Source organism: Myotis myotis, unplaced genomic scaffold, assembly GCF_014108235.1.
Source record: "Myotis myotis isolate mMyoMyo1 unplaced genomic scaffold, mMyoMyo1.p scaffold_m19_p_13, whole genome shotgun sequence".
Classification (NCBI taxonomy): Eukaryota; Metazoa; Chordata; class Mammalia; order Chiroptera; family Vespertilionidae; genus Myotis; species Myotis myotis.
Window position 1 is genome coordinate 50199829 of NW_023416317.1, and position 18369 is coordinate 50218197.

At 49.3% G+C, this 18369-nt stretch overlaps 1 protein-coding gene across 1 annotated transcript; it reads left to right on the forward strand.

Moving 5' to 3' along the window:
* The first annotated feature begins 13433 nt into the window (after positions 1-13433).
* CUNH3orf35 (chromosome unknown C3orf35 homolog) lies at positions 13434-18145 on the forward strand. The gene is given in 3 exon segments (XM_036333816.1): positions 13434-13440; positions 17882-18105; positions 18107-18145. Coding segments are annotated over 3 exon segments (270 nt in total).
* The last annotated feature ends 224 nt before the right edge of the window (positions 18146-18369 follow it).

The window sequence follows — 18369 nt, forward strand, 5'->3', positions numbered from 1 at the left end:
CCCTCGCTGGTTTGGCTCAGTGGATAGAGCGTCGGCCTGTGGACCCAAGTGTCCAGGGGTTCAATTCCCGTCAAGGGCGTGTACCCAGTTGCAGGCTCCTCCCCGACTCTGGCCCTGGTCAGGGCTCATGCAGGAGGCAACCAATCGATGTGTTTCTCTCGCATCGATGTTTCTCTCTGTCTTCCCCTCTCTCTTCCACTCTCTCTAAAAATCAATGGGAAAAATGTCCTCGGGGGAGGATTAAAATAAATAAATAATAATGTGAGGACGAATTGTGCAAAGCATCGTCCCCAGGGCCCAGCCTATAAAGAGTGCTTGGTAGATGCTGTTTGTCAGCGTTGTTGCAGATGAGTGGTTTGTCAGCATCAAAGAACTGTGAATTCAATTAGGTGCTTGGAAAAGCATTCCCTTGATTGGTCACCGGCATTTCACGCTCTCAGATAAATCACTTCCCAGCTTGGTACCTCCACCTCCAAAGACAGAGCCTCCTTCCCACCTGCATGTCTGCAAAGATTCCCTGTTAGACATGCTTCCACCAGAATCCCCAGGGTCGTTTTCACTGGAAAGACGGGTCCTGAGCCCCTGCCTCCAGTTCCAGACTGAGTGCCTACAAGCTGACTCCTCCCTCTGAAATCGGCCAAGTGCAAACTCCTGTGGAAGAAAATACCTGACCCTTCTTCTGGGCCAACTCCCAGGAATTTAATGTCTTCCTCAGCTGAGATGTGGGTTCTCGGGACTTCCTTTTCCTATTTGACAACTTATTAGGCAGAAATCCCCAGCAAACCTGCTCTGGGGAAGCAGGCTGAGCCCTCCCCAAAGCCACGCGCACTGGGCCAGGCCCAGGAGGCCAGGGGGAGCGGTTCTGCTCTGCCTGGTGGAAAGGCTGGAGGGGGCTCTTGCTAGAACCTCTGAAGTCACTGCCCAGGGGTGCAATGACCTGGGGGTCCGGGGTCAGGAAGCAGAAAGGGTGAGAATACTGAAGAAGATACCAGGCTGCCTCAATGGCCCAGAGAGAGGTATGTGCTTGTAGAACCAAGGCAGGCCCAGCATGAGGTCAACCAGGGGCCCTACTGTGAGAGGTCACTGAGGCAGGGTCCTGACAGACTGGACCTGAGACAAGGGGGGGGGGGGTGAGATGGGTGGGGCATTTGGAGACATAACAGGAAGTGATAGGGCAAGCACAAGGTCTGAAGGGTGTGTTTCATTTTATCTCACTTTATTGTAAGGTATTTCACTTCACTTTGTTTTGATTCAGTAAGAAGTAAATAAACAAGATGCAGGCCTGCACATGACCGAGAGCCAGCCTTGGCATAGGACGAGTAATCACGTTAGAATCTCTTCCTTTCTCCCCCTTTCCTGGCCCCGCGAACAGCAGGGCTGACAGCCACCTCCAGCCCCACAGACAGGTCCCTGCAAGGACCACGACTTCACCTCCGCGAAGAACCAGGCCTCCTCCTCGGGGTAACCACTCCCAGAATGCAAAGCGGGGTCTGGAGGGGTCCAGGGACTGGGCCTTGGCCACTCTGAGGAGCTGGTCTGAGCAGGCTTGGCAGGGACACAGCGGGCACAGTTGGCTGTCACAAGGAGCTGAGGAACAGTCTGTGCCATTTGCACAGAGTCACATTTCTGACTTGATTGAAAGAAGAATCTTGAACAATATATAGATTTTTCAGTGACTCAAGGCTTGCTCTTGCCAACTCCTAGCATAAAGCGTGTTTTTACAGCTGGGAGGATGAGTCTCCGAAAGATGGCATTTACCATGGAAACGCTGACACAGCCTCTCATTCCCTTCACGGTGATTACAATCCTCATTTCAATTTGTTTTTCTTTATTTTGAGCTGCAGTTATGTGCAAGCCCAGGAGTCTCTCTGGCTGTGACAGAAAACGAAATGCTGCCCTCTGTCGGAAGTAAGAGGGAAATGCTTTTGACTTCTTGCTGCAAAGTGGTGCAAATCTGGGTTTGGAGAGCCACGGGCACCCAGGAAACCAGCCTTTTTTACTAACAATCTTACCAGGAAAGAAATTCCTGCAGGGACTTACCTTGTTTCCTAGGGAAAGTGAGGCCCCAGAGGGAAAGAGGTAATAAAAGGTGCTTTTTATCAAACCAGCGGCCACTGGGGAATTCTGGGAGCCGGTGTGGACTCTGCACCTTGGGCATCTGCTGGCAGGGTTGGGAGGAAGCCCGTCACTGGGTGCAGGCTGCTCCACATCAATTCTTATGCACCTGTGACCTGCTGGCCACCACTGGCTCCAGCGGCCAGCGGAGGTCCTCAGGCCAAGATGCATGTCCAGGCCTTGTCACCTTGAGACCCCAGTGGGCACGGGCAGCTACTGCACCTGTCTGCTGCACATACTCATCATTATGACTTTTATTCTCCTTTGTAGGCATATTTTATGCCCCTGGGTTTCAGGGGCAGGTGCCCTCTGTTGATTCAAGGCTTGCAGTCTCAGCTGAACCAACAGCTCAGCAGTCCTCCTAACCAAACGCCCAAGAACGTCTTTCTATTCCCAGATATCTTCACTGATAAGAAAATGGGTAATGGATCCGGCCACACTCCTCAATCTGCCGGTGAGATCGCAGCGGTCCGAGAGCTGACGTGTTCTCATATTTCCCCACCAAAATAAGGCTTCGTTCAACTGCACAGATCACATCAGAATGTGGCCGAATGCATTTCCCCCATTCTGCGCACAGCCAGTGTGTCCCACAGATAACCAGTGGGTAGAGACACTCCTCACAACAGGAGATCAGAGACTGAAGAAAGCTGGTAATATTGCTAGTAGCTCTAGGACATTCTTAAAGGTCATCATACGTACCCGTATGTTAAAGGCTCTGAGAAGTCCTGCATGGGAGAAATCTAATGAACTTTGTTTTACTCATTGCTTCTCATTTCCTCACCAGACCATTTCCTCATGGAACATCTGCTATCATCCTGTAACACACTAGGTTAGCCTTTTACTTGTCTTTTCTTCCCCCTTACTGAATCTGAAAAAATATTTTTATTTTACAAAAAGTTTTACATTGAACATTGTAGGAAAACTGGAAAAATGCAAATAAGCGAAAAGGAGGGGAAGGTGCAGAGGCACAATTACTGCGGAGGCCGTGGGTTTGGGCGATTGTGTGTCGGTGCTTAGCTGTCCTTGGTGCAGAGGGGTTGTCACTGTAGCAAGAGCCAGCCTGCATTCCCCACACTACCTACAGCTTTATGACCCTGATTCTAAGCGGCAGGTTTCAGAAAATAAAGCCACATTTCAGCCAACAATGGCTAGAGAATCATGTTGAACTGTTTCCAAAACCCCAGGTAGAGGAAAATTCCTCTAGGGTATGTTAGAATGTTTACAGGAGCGGCAGGTCAAGAAAATAAACAAATTGGTAGGAAGAGAAAAAATATGTAGTGATTGGTAGGAAGAGAAAAACTATGTGAAGATATTGTTTACAAGATTGGAATAAAATATACCCAAAATTAGAAAGGTTATCTCTGGAAGAGGGACTCACGGTGACTGACTTTCTTTGCTATTGTCAAAGCAAAACTGAAAAATAAATATTAGACACCCCCCCCCCCCACACACACACACAAAACCAATTTCAGTGGAGATTAAAACAAAGCAGGAGGTACTGAGTCTGGAGGGGCCGGGTGGGGGCAGGGTGCTTGCCTGTGAGGGGTAATTGTCTAGGGCAGTGGTTCTCAACCTTCCTAATGCCGTGACCCTTTAATACAGTTCCTCATGTTGTGGTGACCCCCAACCATAAAATTATTTTCTTTTTTTTTTTTAATTAAATCTTTATTGTTCAGATTATTACATTTGTTCCTCTTTTTTCCCCCCATAACTCCCCTCCTCCCAGTTCCCGCCCCACCCTGCGCCCTCACTCCACACCCACTGTCCTCATCCATAGGTGCACGATATTTGTCCAGTCTCTTCCCACATCTCCCACACCCCTTTCCCCCCCAAGAATAGTCAGTCCATTCCCTTTCTATGTCCCTGATTCTATTATGATCACCAGATTATTTATTCACTTGATTCTTAGATTCACTTGTTGATAGATGCATGTTTGTTGTTCATAATTTTTATCTTTACCTTTTTCTTCTTCTTCCTCTTCTTAAAGGCTACCTTTCAGCATTTCATATAATCCTGGTTTGGTGGTGATGAACTCCTTTAGCTTTTCCTTATCTATGAAGCTCTTTATCTGACCTTCAGTTCTGAATGATAGCTTTGCTGGATAAAGTAATCTTGGTTGTAGGTTCTTGGTATTCATCACTTTGAATATTTCTTGCCACTCCCTTCTGGCCTGCAAAGTTTCTGTTGAGAAATCAGCTGACAGTCGTATGGGTACTCCCTTGTAGGTAACTGACTGTCTTTCTCTTGCTGCTTTTAAGATTCTCTCTTTGTCTTTTGCTCTTGGCATTTTAATTATGATGTGTCTTGGTGTGGTCCTCTTTGGATTCCTTTTGTTTGGGGTTCTCTGCGCTTCCTGGACCTGTAAGTCTATTTCTTTCACCAGGTGGGGGAAGTTTTCTGTCATTATTTCTTCAAATAGGTTTTCAATATCTTGCTCTCTCTCATCTTCTGGTACACCTATAATTCTGATGTTGGTACGCTTGAAGCTGTCCCAGAGGCTCCTTACACTATTTTCGTATTTTCGGATTCTTTTTTCATTTTGCTTTTCTGGTTGGGTGTTTTTTGCTTCTTCACATTTCAAATCTTTGCCTTGATTCTTGCGCTCCTCTGGTCTGCTGTTGGGAGTCTGTATAGTATTCGTTATTTCAGTCCGTGTATGCTTAATTTCTAGTTGGTTCTTTATCATAACATTGAGGGTCTCATTAGATTTCTTGAGGATCTCACTACATTTATCGACGGCTTCTAGACAGTTCTTAAGAGACCTTAAAAGTGTGGTTCTGAACTCAATATCCTCCATTGACAGTTTTGTCCTGTTTCTTTGTCTCCGCATTTTTTATGCTTTCTTGGTGCACCCCCTAGTGGTCTTTGTGCACAGTCTTGTTGTAGTTAAGCCTTGATTGTTGTCGGCAATACTGGGGGTGATTTGACCTCCAGGCTAACTGGCTATGAGAGTCCGCTGTGTCTGCAGTGGGAGAGCTTCTGTGCTGGATCTCTAGGGCGGTGCTAATCTAGCCTTTGCCTGAGGCTATCCGGCAAATGGCTCTGCGCAGGGCTTGGGCGGGGCGGGTCCCCGGGGATCTACAGGGCGGGCCGGAGTGAGCAGTTATGGCCGCTCTCAGTTCTGTCCCTAGGGGCTCTGCCTCACAGAGTCCCAGCAACCGCTGCAAACCTCGGAGAGAAAGCTGCCTTCAAGTTCCGACCGAAGCCAGACAGTCCCGCTTCTCCCGCCTGAATCTGGGTCCCTAGAGACTCGCCCAGATCTGGAGCTCAGAGTCTGAAACTCCCTCCTGATTGAAAACAACAACCGCACCCTCCGCCTCCAGCCCGCTCCGCGTGCACTCCGCACCTTAGTATTTCACTTCAGCACTGTGCCTCCTCTGAGTCTGGGTATGATATTCTCTTTCCTCCTACTTGTAGAATTTCCACTCAGCCAGCCTTCCTGTGGTTCTGGATGATGTCCGTTCCGTCTTTTAGTTGTTTTTTGAAGTGGTTGTTGGAGGCAGCAATCTCCAGGGTTAACCTATGCCGCCATCTTGGTTTCTCCTCCATAAAATTATTTTCGTTGCTACTTCATAGCTGTAATTTTGCTACTGTTATGAATCATAATGTAAATATCTGCTATGCAGGATGTATTTTCATTGTTACAAATTGAACATAATTAAAGCATAGTGATTAATCACAAAACAATATGTAATTATATATGTGTTTTCCGATGGTCTTAGGCGACCCCTGTGAAAGGTTCATTCGACCCCCAAAGGGGTCACAACCCACAGGTTGAGAACCGCTGGTCTAGGGTGTTGGGGGAGGTTCCTCATGCCTTTCCCACCTGAGAAGCACTGGGCTTGCTCAGCATGTCATCACCACCTTTTCCTCCAAATGCATCGAGCCACACGTTTGGGGATCATGGGTGGTTCAGGGTGAAGCGGGAGGTGGGGCTGCTTGACTGATGCCCCAACCAGGTCTAGGAGGGAGGGCCTTTATTACCCCTTTTCATAATTCTCTCTGAACACAGGAGCTCATCTCTGCCCTGGACGCTTTGCCCTGTCTGTTCCCTGTGCCTGAGCTATTCATCTTTCAGGTCTGAGCCCAGAGAGGGTGTGTGAGGATCCCAAGAGCACACAGCAATGTCTGCCCTATTGCAAATCCCACAAGCAGAAGCTGAGTTCTAAAAGGATTCTCAGGTAGTTACAGCTGGAGGAAATTCCCGTTATAAGTTTGACAAGGAGACCAGGCAGCCCCCCAGAGTCTACGGCTGATGTGTAATCCAGATCACCTTGTTAAGATGACAGCTTGTCTGCCAGGCTGAGCTGTGCCCCCAGGCAGAGCCAGCCCCATCGGGGACAGTCGGTGTTTACTGAGTGCCAGCCAGGAGCCACGCTGGGCCCACAGCGGATCCTTGGCACAGCCTTCTCCCAACGCGGTGGAGGGCACCTCGAGAAAACCAGGCTCGGTGTCTCATGGTCCTCTTGACCCCTGAACGACACAGCAGCCTCCGTGTCTCTTAAACCCCTGGTCTCTGCCTCTTTTTCTCCTCAGCATTGATCACTCACGGATGGTACATCATCCCTCTCTCCTTTGCAAGAGGCAGGTAGGTGAATCGCCTTGTCCACCTGATTCTCAGCATCCAGAACTCGATCAGTATCTCTTCTTGAATGGCCACCTGCTATTTCAGCAGGGAAGGGATATCAGAGCATCGGGAGTTCAGGTAAGGACTGTTCTGGGCGATTCAGCTTGTTTGGCTCAAGTTCAAGCCCCTGCTCCGGTTTCAGCGATTGCAGTCGATGGGGCAGATGTCAGGAGTGCAGGTTCCTTCACGGGCTCAGCTCTCGTAGCAGCACCGGGTGACGCTCAGACACGGGGGGCTCTGGCCCCTTCTCCCCTCTGTGATCTCCAGCGTGTCTCTGTCCCTCCTTGTCGTCAGCTTCCTCGCTCAGACAAGGAAGTGGTTGCGCTCTATTTGAATATCTTAGGGCAGGTTCCCCTGACAAGCATTGATGGGAAAGCGATGTGTTAAGGAAAACCAATAGGGGAGTGTGGGAGTGGGACCAGGAAGGAGGAAGGCCATGCAGAGATGCGTTTGGGCAAAGTCCCCTGAGGCCCCCACTCGGCTCCATTCAACAGGGACAGCGCAGATCACACCCAGAGTGTCTAGATTGGGAGTGAAGAGCAAGAGCATTCATACCCCCGCCATGGCCTCCCAGTAGGCACCCCTGGAGGGTGTAGATTTCCCAGCGCCTCAAGCTCACCATGTGCCCCCAGCCCGCCATGTGCACAGGTCAAGTGGGCTCCAGCCACCGGCAGGCAGCCCCTAGGCAAAGAAGCAGAAGTAGCCCTTTGGGATGCCAATGGCTATATGGGTGGAGTTCTGACATGGTCTCTAATGTGACCTGTCAGAGGGCCCTTCCCTGACCCAGGACTTGCTGGGTGCGCCAGCCTGTGCAAGTTGCTGTATCTCTTTCAGTCTCACATACTCAGCCATGAAAGCAGAGATAACAACCTCTCCTCTGCTTGTGTCCCTACCAGGTGGGGCTGTCCCTGAGGGAGCACAGAGGTACTTAAAGCAATTTTGGCAGTGAGGGAGCAGGGTCAGCCACACCCCTGAATTTTCCAACTGTCTTCGTGGGGACCCGCACCTGCTCTCTCGGGGTTCCTCCTGTCCCTCTGTGGGCCCCACTGCTCTGCTGCTCACATTACCCGTGCTCTCTGCGTATGGACTGAGTCCTGGATTTTATCTCAGCCTGAAGGACACACCTCTCATAGTAGGTCCTTTATGGGGCCAATGGTGTATATTTACAGTTTCAGAGCTCTTCCTGTAGCCTCTGACTACCCAGTAGGTAAAACCCAAGGCCCCAAATCAGCATTAAATCACAGAAGGCTTTTCTCAACCCTGCTAAACCACCACCAACTTCCTACATCCCATGACCCCTCCTCCTATTCATGTGGCCCCACCCCCTTGTTCACCTGGCCACTTCCAGCTGTTCACCTGGCCCCACACCCTTGTTCAACTGGCCACTTCCAGCTGCTCACCTGGCCCCACACCCTTGTTCACCTGACCCCATCCAGCTGTTCACCTAGCCCCACCCCCTTGTTCACCTGGCCACTTCCAGCTGCTCACCTGGCCCCACACACTTGTTCACCTGACCCCATCCAGCTGTTCACCTAGCCCCACCCCCTTGTTCACCTGGCCACTTCCAGCTGTTCACCTGGCCCCACACACTTGTTCACCTGACCCCATCCAGCTGTTCACCTAGCCCCACCCCCTTGTTCACCTGGCCACTTCCAGCTGCTCACCTGGCCCCACACACTTGTTCACCTGACCCCATCCAGCTGTTCACCTAGCCCCACCCCCTTGTTCACCTGGCCACTTCCAGCTGCTCACCTGGCCCCACACACTTGTTCACCTGACCACTTCCAGCTGTTCACCTGGCCCCACACCCTTGTTCACCTGGCCACTGGGCAACACCGGCAGGGCTGGTTTACTCCTCACCCAGAGGGGTGGACCTCCCCATCTCTTGAGGTTGGGGTTACGTGCCTAACACCAGAAAGCCCCCTAGTCACATCTGCCCACATGCTGACTACTGCGCAGCAGGGAGAATGGCAAGGAAGGTGGATGCCAGGCCTCCTCAAGACAGCCATGTGTGCCGATGTGGCCAGGTGCCCCAAGGGTGCCCACCATTGGAGCATCTCTCAATGGACTATCCTGGGACCCTAACAGCCCTGCCTGTTAGCTTTGATCTCAGAGAAACAGCTGTGTTGGGACCCTTAGACCCCTCGTCCCTTCCAAGAGCGCTGTCCTCCCCCCACCAGAGTACCTTACTGGTCGCCATGCCCTGAGGGCACGCCTGCTGCCAGGTTCACAGACCACCTCTTGTTCCTGAGAGCAGGGAACTTCTGGCTGCTGTTTAGAGTCTGCCCCACCAGGGGCATCTCTGGCCTCACCTGATCCCTCATTCCTGTTCACATGCCCCACCCCCTTGTTCCGCTGACAACTCTTCAACTTCACCTGGACCACCCCCTTGTTTGTATGACCATTTCCCCCTTGTTAGCAGGACCACACACCCATGATCCCCTGACCAATGGGCATACCGGCCGGTCTGCTTTGCTCCTCGCCCAGAGGGGTGGACCTCAGGGTCTCTGGGGGTTGGTTATGTGCCTAACCGCCAACAGGCCAAGAGTTACCTTCTGCCCACATGCTGAACGCTGCGCAGTGGGGAGGACAGCAATAAAGGTGGATGCCAGCCCTATTCGCAGAGATCGGGAGGTCCACTTCTCTGTGTGAGGAGAAACCAGCCCGGCCAATGTTCCCCAGGGGTCAGGTGAACATGTGGTGGGGGCCTGGGAGCAGGAGTTTAGGAAAAGGTGAAAAGCTACAAGTGGTCAAGTGAACAAGGGGAAGTGGTGGAATGTTGAAGGGTGTGGGGCCAGGACTCAGGGGTGGGCAAACTTTTTGACTCGAGGGCCACAGTGGGTTCTTAAACTGGACCGGAGGGCCAGAACAAAAGCATGGATGGAGTGTTTGTGTGAACTAATATAAATTCAAAGTAAACATCATTACATAAAAGGGTATGGTCTTTTTTTTTTTTTTTTTAGTTTTATTCATTTCAAATGGGCCGGATCTGGCCCGCGGGCCGTAGTTTGCCCACGGCTGGGCCAAGTAATCAGCCAAAAGATGGCCGGTGAACAAGGGGGTAGGGCAAGATGATCTTAAAGAGTGGTCCAGGGAACAAGGGGGTGGGGGCAAGTGACCGGCCAAAAGTGGTTATGTGAACAAGGGGGGCGGGGCCAGATGGACAGCAAGAAGTGATGACGTGGCCCGGGACCCAGGGGATGGGCTGAGCCCAGGTGAACATGATCAGGCGAGCAAGGGCTTGGGGCCAGGTCAACAGCTGGAAGGGGTCCAGTGGATAGGCTGGTGGGGCCACGTGAGTGCAGAGGAGGGTCACTAGAGGGAGCCAACGCCCCACCGCCCTGTGTCCAGACTCTGGGTGGCAGCAAGAAGGGCCCTGCCCTCAGGGAAGGGCGATCCCTGTGAATGAGGCAGAAAGCTGGCCCTCAGGGCCTGGCCACCAGTGAGCGACTCTGGAGGGGGCAGGACAATGCAACCAGGATGGAACGGGTTTTCAAGGGCTTGACACAGCTCTGTCCCCGATTTCAAAGCCCACAGGCAGGGCGGTCAGGGTCACAGGCCAGGCCAGTATGAGATGCCCCCATCGTGGAACCATGTGTGGTTTCCTAGGTTCTTGGACTTCCCATGGCTGTCTTAAGGGGGGGGGGGGGCTGACATCCTCCTTCTTGCCCCCCTCCCTACGGGGTAGGAGGCATCCTGTGAGCAGAAGGTGGTCTGGGGCTGTGGGTGTTAGGCACTTAAGCCAACTTCCAGAGATTGGGCAGTCCACCCCTCTGCGTGAGGAGCAAAGCAGCCTGGCCAGTAAGCTCAGTGGTCAGGTGAACAAGAGGGCGGGGTCTCGGGAACCAGGGGGAGGGCCTACATGACCATTCAGAACTGGTCAAGTGAAAGAGGGCCCGGTGAACAGCTGGAAGTGGTCATGTGAACAAGGGGTGGGTCCAGGTGACCAGATGGAAGTGGTCAAGTCAACAAGGGCCAGGTCAACAGCTGGAAGTGGTCAAGGCGATAAGGCTGGTGGGGCCACGTGAGTGCTGAGGAGGGTCAAAAGAGGAAGCAAACGCCCCACCTTCCTGTGGTCCAGACTCTGGATGGCAGCAAGAAGGTCCCTGTCCTCAAGGAAGGGGATCCCCATGAATGAGGCTTAAAGCTGGCCCTCAGGACCTGGTGACCAGTAAGTGACTCTGGTGGGGGCAGGAAAGTGTTCCCAGAATGGAACGGATTTTCAGGCACTTAACACAGGCCTTTCCCTGGTATCAAAGCCCAAAGGCTCGGCTTTCAGGGTCGTAGGACTGTCCAGGTCTGCTTTTCTCCAGCCCTCTTGGGTCACTGGGCCTGAAGATGGAGTCATGTCCACCTTGTTCGTCCGTGTATCTTGTAGACTGCTGCCCTATCCCTTTCTTACATTTTTTAGCTCTGCAGATTTTGCCATCTATACCCCATTCCATCATGGAATCTTCCTGCTTCCCATTTTCCAACCAACCGTCTCCTCCCACAACTCCAGAATTCTTCAAAACTGAAGGTCCTCTGATGTAAGGTCTCTCAATTGTACTAAGATCCTTTCACCAACCTCGTCCCTATCGTTTATTTCCTCACCCTTCTCCTTGACCAGTCTAGATTCCATGGCCCAGCGTAATTGTCACACGCTGTCAACTCTCATGCCTGTCTCTCCATTAGACTCCTCTGACCAAACTCCTGCCTTGGTTCCATCCACTTTCCATCTACTCCCCGTCTGCACCTGGCAGCTGGAGGTGGCTGGAGAACCCTCTGGACCATGTTCGCTCGCTCTTTTGAGATTCATGACCAGTTGCTTCCCACGGGCCCTTTGTGCTATTCCCAATCCTCCCCACAGTGCCTTGTCCATCCACCCTCACAGCCCAGACACGACACATCGCCTCAGATCGCCAGCATCTCCCAGCCCCTCTTCACTGGTGAGGTCCTGTTTCCTTCTTCACCGAGAAGATAGAGGCAACGGGAGACCTGGCTTCCTACCCCACACTGTTTTTTCTGCCCCATACACTGCGCCCTCGCTCCTGTTCCTGTGGTCCAGCCCGATTCTCTTATCGAAAGCCAACACCTCCACTTTCCCGCTGAGCCGGTGCCCTCTCACCGACTCACGGAGAAAACTCTAGAAAGTGTCTTCTCTTCGTCCCTCTCGCCCGCCTTGTCCTGTTAGTAGCAACTAGACACAGGCCGTGATAGCTCCCGCTGTGATAGCTCCCATCTTAGAAATCAAACCGGTGAACACATTTCCGCCTTGTCCTCACGTCCTTTTCAACATCGGGTCCATTTTCCTCCTCCTCTGTGTGCAGACCTCCTTGGGAGTTGCTGGTACTCACTATCTCCAGATTTCTGCAACTTCTTTCTTTTTGAACCACTTAAATCCAGGGATTCTCCCCACCATTGCACTAAGGCGACTCTTTCCGAGCGCATTCGTGGCCTCGGAAGAGTCAAAGCGGATGGTTGATTCTCGGTGCTTCTCTCGCTCAAACAATCAGCAGCCTGTGACTCAGTTGGCCATTCCCTCCTCGTGGCTTCCGGGTCATCCCTCTCTCGTTTCTCACCTTAGGGAAACCGGGCCATTTTTACAAAGTCTCTACCACCGGGGCCAGAGGACACACGCCAAGACTGAGAGCCAGACAGGCAGAGGTGTTTTCACCCAAGGGCAGCACGTTTTCCGGTTGTGATGGGGCCTTAGTCTGCGTCTGGTTTCCGGCAGCGGTGGGCCTGAGGGTCCCTCTGCCTCTGGCCTTGGGCTCCACGGCTGTCTGTGGGCCATGCGACCAGCCTGTCAAACAGGCTCTGTGGAAGCCCTCAGAGGCATGTTTGCGCGTTAGGGGCCTCCTGGTTTCCCCCGTCAGCTGTCAGGGCTGGAGTTGTTGGCAAGGCTTTAGCCATTCATATCTAATCCTGCGGCCTGATGGATGGAGGCGGTTTCGCTTTATTGTCCCTCGGAGGCAGCCGGGCTGCAGAAGGCTGTGGTGGAAGTTGCTCCCAGGTCTGCAGCCATTTATGGGCAGAGCCAGCGCCTGCTGTGTTCCCCGCCAAACACAGAGGGCTTGGTAGTGCAGGTCATATCCTGCCAGGTGACCTTGGCAAGTCACTGCTCCAGCCTCCACTGCTCCAGCCTCCACTCTTCCAGCCTCCACTCTCCAGCCTCTCAGAGTGTCATGTCCCTCATCTTATAAATGATATAATAAGCCTTCTCTCTTGCTGTCACCAGTTTTTCCCTTTTTATTGGATCTTTCCCACTGGCAGACAAGCATGCTAAATTGTTCCTACTTTACAACGGATTAAGCAAAAGCCAACCAACCAAACAAAACCCCAAAAACTCATGGACTCAGACCACGGTATGGTGCTTATCAGAGGGAAAACAATAGGGTGATTACCAGCGGACAGATGGAGGTAGAAGGGAGGTAGAAGGGCATAAATAGTGATGGAAGGAGACTTGATTTGGGGTGATGAACACACAATTCAATATACAGGTGATGTAGTATAGAATTGTACATCTGAAACCTATATCATTTTATTAATCAATGTCACTCCAATAAATTCAATAAAAAAAATAGAAAATAAAAAAGGAATTTCATTGTATGAATGTAATCCATGCAACCAGACCCCCTACTGATGAACACTTGAGTTGCCTGTGGTCTTTTGCTATTAAAATAAGGCTGCAGTGCATGTCTGCGTGGTCATGTTCGGTGAGGGATGTCTGGGGGGTAGGTTCCTGGAACTGTGGATGAAGGAGAGACTCCGAGAAGTTGCACAGGGCTTGTGCTCTTTTATGTTCTGAATCAGTTTAAGGTGTGTTGTCTATCGCTTGTGACTTAAAGAGACCTCCCTGACTCTATACCTAACGCACAGGTTTGCTGTGAGTGTTGTAGTAACGTATAAAAATGTTTTTTAAAAAAATGTCTAAAAATGTTTAAAAAGGTTTTAAAATGTTTGAGTTAACTTTCCTGAATTGGTATTGCGAAAAACACATCAGATAAATCAATTGCTGCCATGAATTTTGGGTTATCACTTTGAGTTATATTAATGACGTTGCTCGCATCTGGGAGTGTGCCCTCCATAGGGGGCGAGCATTTATTTAGGTTCCTATAATCGATAGTAATTCTATAAGTGCCATTAGGTTGTTTTTTTTTAACTGGCCAAATTGGGCAATTGTATATATGAGATCTGCCTACTTCAATAATATCTTCCTTTAGAAGTTTCTCAATTGCCTGTGTTACTTCTTGATGGCCTCCTTTGAGGGGGTATCGTGGTGTAAATGAAGCCTTAAAAGGTTCTGGTCGTGTAATGGGTAGTATATTGACCGCTGTCAGTTTGCATTGGAATGTAGCCCTGGGGATTTTTCTATTATATCAATTAAAGTTGGTAAAGTATCCATGCCTAAAAGATTTTTGAGTGAGGGGTGCACGTAGAAGGTTGTTGCGATTTTTAATCCTTTGTAAAGGATTGTCCCTCGTCTTCCTGACGAAGTAATTGAATTTTTTGTGATTCCTTCTATGGATATTTTATTATTCTATTGATAATTCCCCTTTAATAAAGTTACTTGGGATCCTGTGTCTATAAGGAAAGATGTACAAAGCGGTTCCTTGCTGTCCTGAAAGAGCACTTGTAAGGTAATGTATGGCCTGTTATCTTTTTGTATGTAGTTTGTCCACAGGCCACATGATGGCACTGTGTCCTTTAAAATTGTAAATGCCCCCCACCTCCCCTTCGTTGCTGATTCTTCCAGCAGGGGGCTCTGGAGTTTCCCTGTTTGGCATTTCCTTGTAGGAAAGGGTTAGTATTCTGTTGCCTAGGGAATCCAGAGGGTTTTTCTTGTGCTAGTGTTTGTTTGAAAGGATTGTTCTCCTGTTTGTATCTGTCTTTGTAATTCTCCCTAAATGGATTATTGCTTCCCCAGTATTGTGCCTGTTTTTTAAAAAATATATTTTATTGATTTTTTTACAGAGAGGAAGGGAGAGGGAGACGGATGGAGAGTTAGAAACATCCATCAACTCCCTACTGGGGATGTGCCCGCAACCAAGGTACATGCCCTTGACTGGAATCAAACCTGGGACCTTTCAGTCCGCCGGCTGACGCTCTATCCACTGAGCCAAAGCAGTTAGGGCTGTGCCTGGTTTTTTAAGTAATTTGGTGACTGTGATTTTTCTTTAAAATTATTCTGTGATCTAAATGGGCCTCTATATGAGTTCTTATCATTATTGGTACGTGTATATTGTTGTGAGTTAGGTCTTCGATAAAATCTACCTCTGGCGTTTCTATTTAAGTTAGGCATTGTCTGATATATAAAAGTTTCTGGTCTTAAGCCTTCCTTTGCAGCAAAGGAAAATTGTCTAGTACTTATAATATCTTCATGTAGCTGTATCCTGTTTCTAATTTCCTCCGCAGAATTTGCTGATCCAACGAGAGTTTGTAATTGTGTTTTATACTCATCGGGGCTCCTAATATTAAGGTCTTAATGATTCCTGATACATTTCTACTTTCCCATGGGGATCCTAGTCCTTCCTGGTACATTCCCATTAGTATTACCAGTTCTCTAAGTTGTGACTGGAGTTCTTTTATGCTGTTTCATTTACAGGAGAAGTTTGTTGATGTTAAATCTAGGACTGGATATGATTTTCCATGCCCTGCTGATCCATTCCCATAATGACAGCACTACATCCCCTGGTTCATCTATTAATAGTTTTAATTGGTATTGGATTTTAGAATTCTCAGCGGCATCTATGACTGCCTTAAGCTCTTCTTTTGAAAGTAAAGTGGTATTTCCCCTAGTTTCATAGATTTTTATGAGCCAATCTACGTCAGTCAGTTCTGCTTTAATAAATACTTTTCTTAGATCATTAAATTCACTTCTATTGTATGCTGTGAACTCAATGGTCTCCTCTGTTCTTGGCTGTTCTGTTTTAATTTGCTTTTTTTTCTGATTATTGTTAGGTCTGCCTTTACTTTTTGTATAACTTTTCTTACTAAATCTTTTCCTTTTAACCTATCTTCACCTCCTTTTTCAATTGTTTGTAATAATATTCCTGTAATTTCTTTTGGTTTCGCCCAGTCATTATGGGGTTTATATGTCTTGGTTCGGTTAGATCACACTGAATGTCTTCTACTATAGGTATTTTATATTTTGTCCTAAGAGTTTCTTCTGTCATCCTCCATGGGCTCTCAGAGCTAGTGTTAAAAGGAGGATCTTTCTTTTTAAATAAGTTCTTAAAAAATGTTTTCATTCGCCCCATTTTATTCTTGCTCCGTATCTGCCAAAAGGGCAGAAACCTTCCTTACGTGGATATTTAAATTCTAATTTAAGCCTACCTTTTAGTTTCAGTTTCTTTTGTATTATAAGTTTAGCCTTTAATAGCCAGCCTTTCATATGGTAATTTCTCCAGAGTTATTGTAAATCTCCCCCTTTTTAGTGTGATCAGCACTGGGGAGTTATTTTGTTATTCGGTCCTTTTTATAATTTACTAGAGGCCCAGTGCACGACATTTGTGCACTTGGGCTGAGGGGTCTCTTAGCCCAACCTGTGCCCTTTCGCAGTCCAGGAGCCCTAGGGGGATGTCAGACATCCTTAGCGCTGCTGTGGAGGCGGGAGAGGCTCCTGCCACCACCTTTGTGCTTGCCAGCCATGAGCCTGGCTTACAGCTGAGCAGTGCTCCCCCTGTGGGAGCGCACTGACCACCAGGGGGCAGCTTCTGCGTTGAGCATCTGCCCCCTGGTGGTCAGTGTGCGTTATAGCGACCAGTAGTTCTGCGTTCAGTCGATTTGCATATTAGCCTTTTATTATATAGGATAATTTAGAAAATCCAATGGAGTCAAATACCTGGTTTGACTGCTGACTGCACCAATTGTCTGAGAAAGGAAGGGTGTTATCCGAGGCATCCCTTTGGATAAACTTAATCATGCAGGCGTTCGGACATATCAAGTAGTTGCCAGCAAAGAGACTACTCTGAGCAGGCAGGACCAAGGGTAGGCATCATCATCTGACCTTATAATTAAAACACGTAATATTATAGAGACTGCCAGAGGAATTATATCACACAAAATTATGCAGTTGCAAATCACACAGCACTTTATTACTCACACAAATTCCTGGTGCTGTGGGTACAGACTTAACGGGATCCCAGTGACATTGAGGTTCCTCTCGCAGCAGCTGTGGTGCCATCTCAGCTGGCAGGGTCTGGTCAGGACCAGTTTCTTCATGGCGTTCCAGCCCGGGTCTCGGTGTGTGAGCCGGACGGGTGTACTGCCGTCTTCTGTCATCTGGCAGGAGCAAGGGTGCAGAAAGAGGTGCGGGCACCTGAGATCCAGAGGTTCAGAGCGCCCGTCTCAATGGGCACTGAGCTGTGGAGGCAGCACCCAGACCAGGGCCGATCAGCGATGCCAAAGGCAGTCCAGCGATCAGCCACTAGCGGAGAGCTCAGAGCGATCAGCGACAGCAGCGCGTCCAGCAATCAAGCAATGATCGAAGAGGTCTCTTTGGGGATCCGTTTTTATAGCCTGTTCGTACCCACAGCAGTCCAGGAGTTTATCTTATAATTATGTCAGGGCTACAAGTGTTAATCAGCAATTACATAGGTGAACATCTATCTATCATAGCAAGTCACTCTAAGTCAGTAATCGAAGTTCGAATCCTTATCTATGGGGGACACACGCTCAGGGAAGTGGGGTATGTGTCCTTACTATCACGCTTTAAGTTTCAGGAGTGTTAACTCAAACATTTTAAAACCTTTTAAAACATTTTAAGGTATTTTTAAACATTTCTATATGTTACTACAACAGGGAGGTTTGAATGAAGTAGCACTTAGCGAAACATGGCACACAAATAAGACTCAATGAATGGTAACCAATATTGTTGTCAGGCTGTATGTATTTCACAGAGGTCTGTGTGCTTTTTATTCTAGACCCGAACATGGACATGTTTCTGTTTATCTTTTGGGGGGTATTATCCCATTTCTACCCCCAAAAAAGAGAGGCTGAGGGAGGGGCTGACCAGCTGGAGCCTCAGTGCCGACACAGAGCCGTGTGGGAGGTTCTCGTTCCAACGACGTCTCCTTTCCGTCCTTCGATGCTATTCGTCTGCATCCAGCTGACACCCAAGTGTTTTCAGTGAAGCGCTCCCACTGCCTTTTTCAGAAACCCGAGTCCACACGAAGACAATGGCAACAAGCAGAAGGTGCGAACGCTCCCAAGCAGGCCCCGGTTTGGAAAACGTGATAAAGCGGTTATTGTGTGTCCGAACTTTTCACACAAGAATTGGAGGAGATTTAACACCAGGAATAATAAACAGAGGGAGGCCGGCTAATGCAGAGCAGATGGGCCCACAGAGTAGCGCTGAGCATTTCAACGTCTTTCCCCTCGGACCCTTGGACCCAAGATGACGAGTGCTGGACTCGTTAGTTAAAGATAAAGTTTGTGCAATGGGGAAAACAATAAATATGGCTGGTTTGATTTCTGGGGCAGTGAGGGGACTAAAGATTTTAAGACCCTTCTATGTGGCAGGCATTCATTGCTTTAATCCTGGCCACAGGTCCATTTTACAGATGAGAACACCGAGGCTCTGAAAGTGTAAATCGCTTCCTGCAGGGCCCTCAGCCAGCATGAAGTGGATCAGTGCAAGGTCT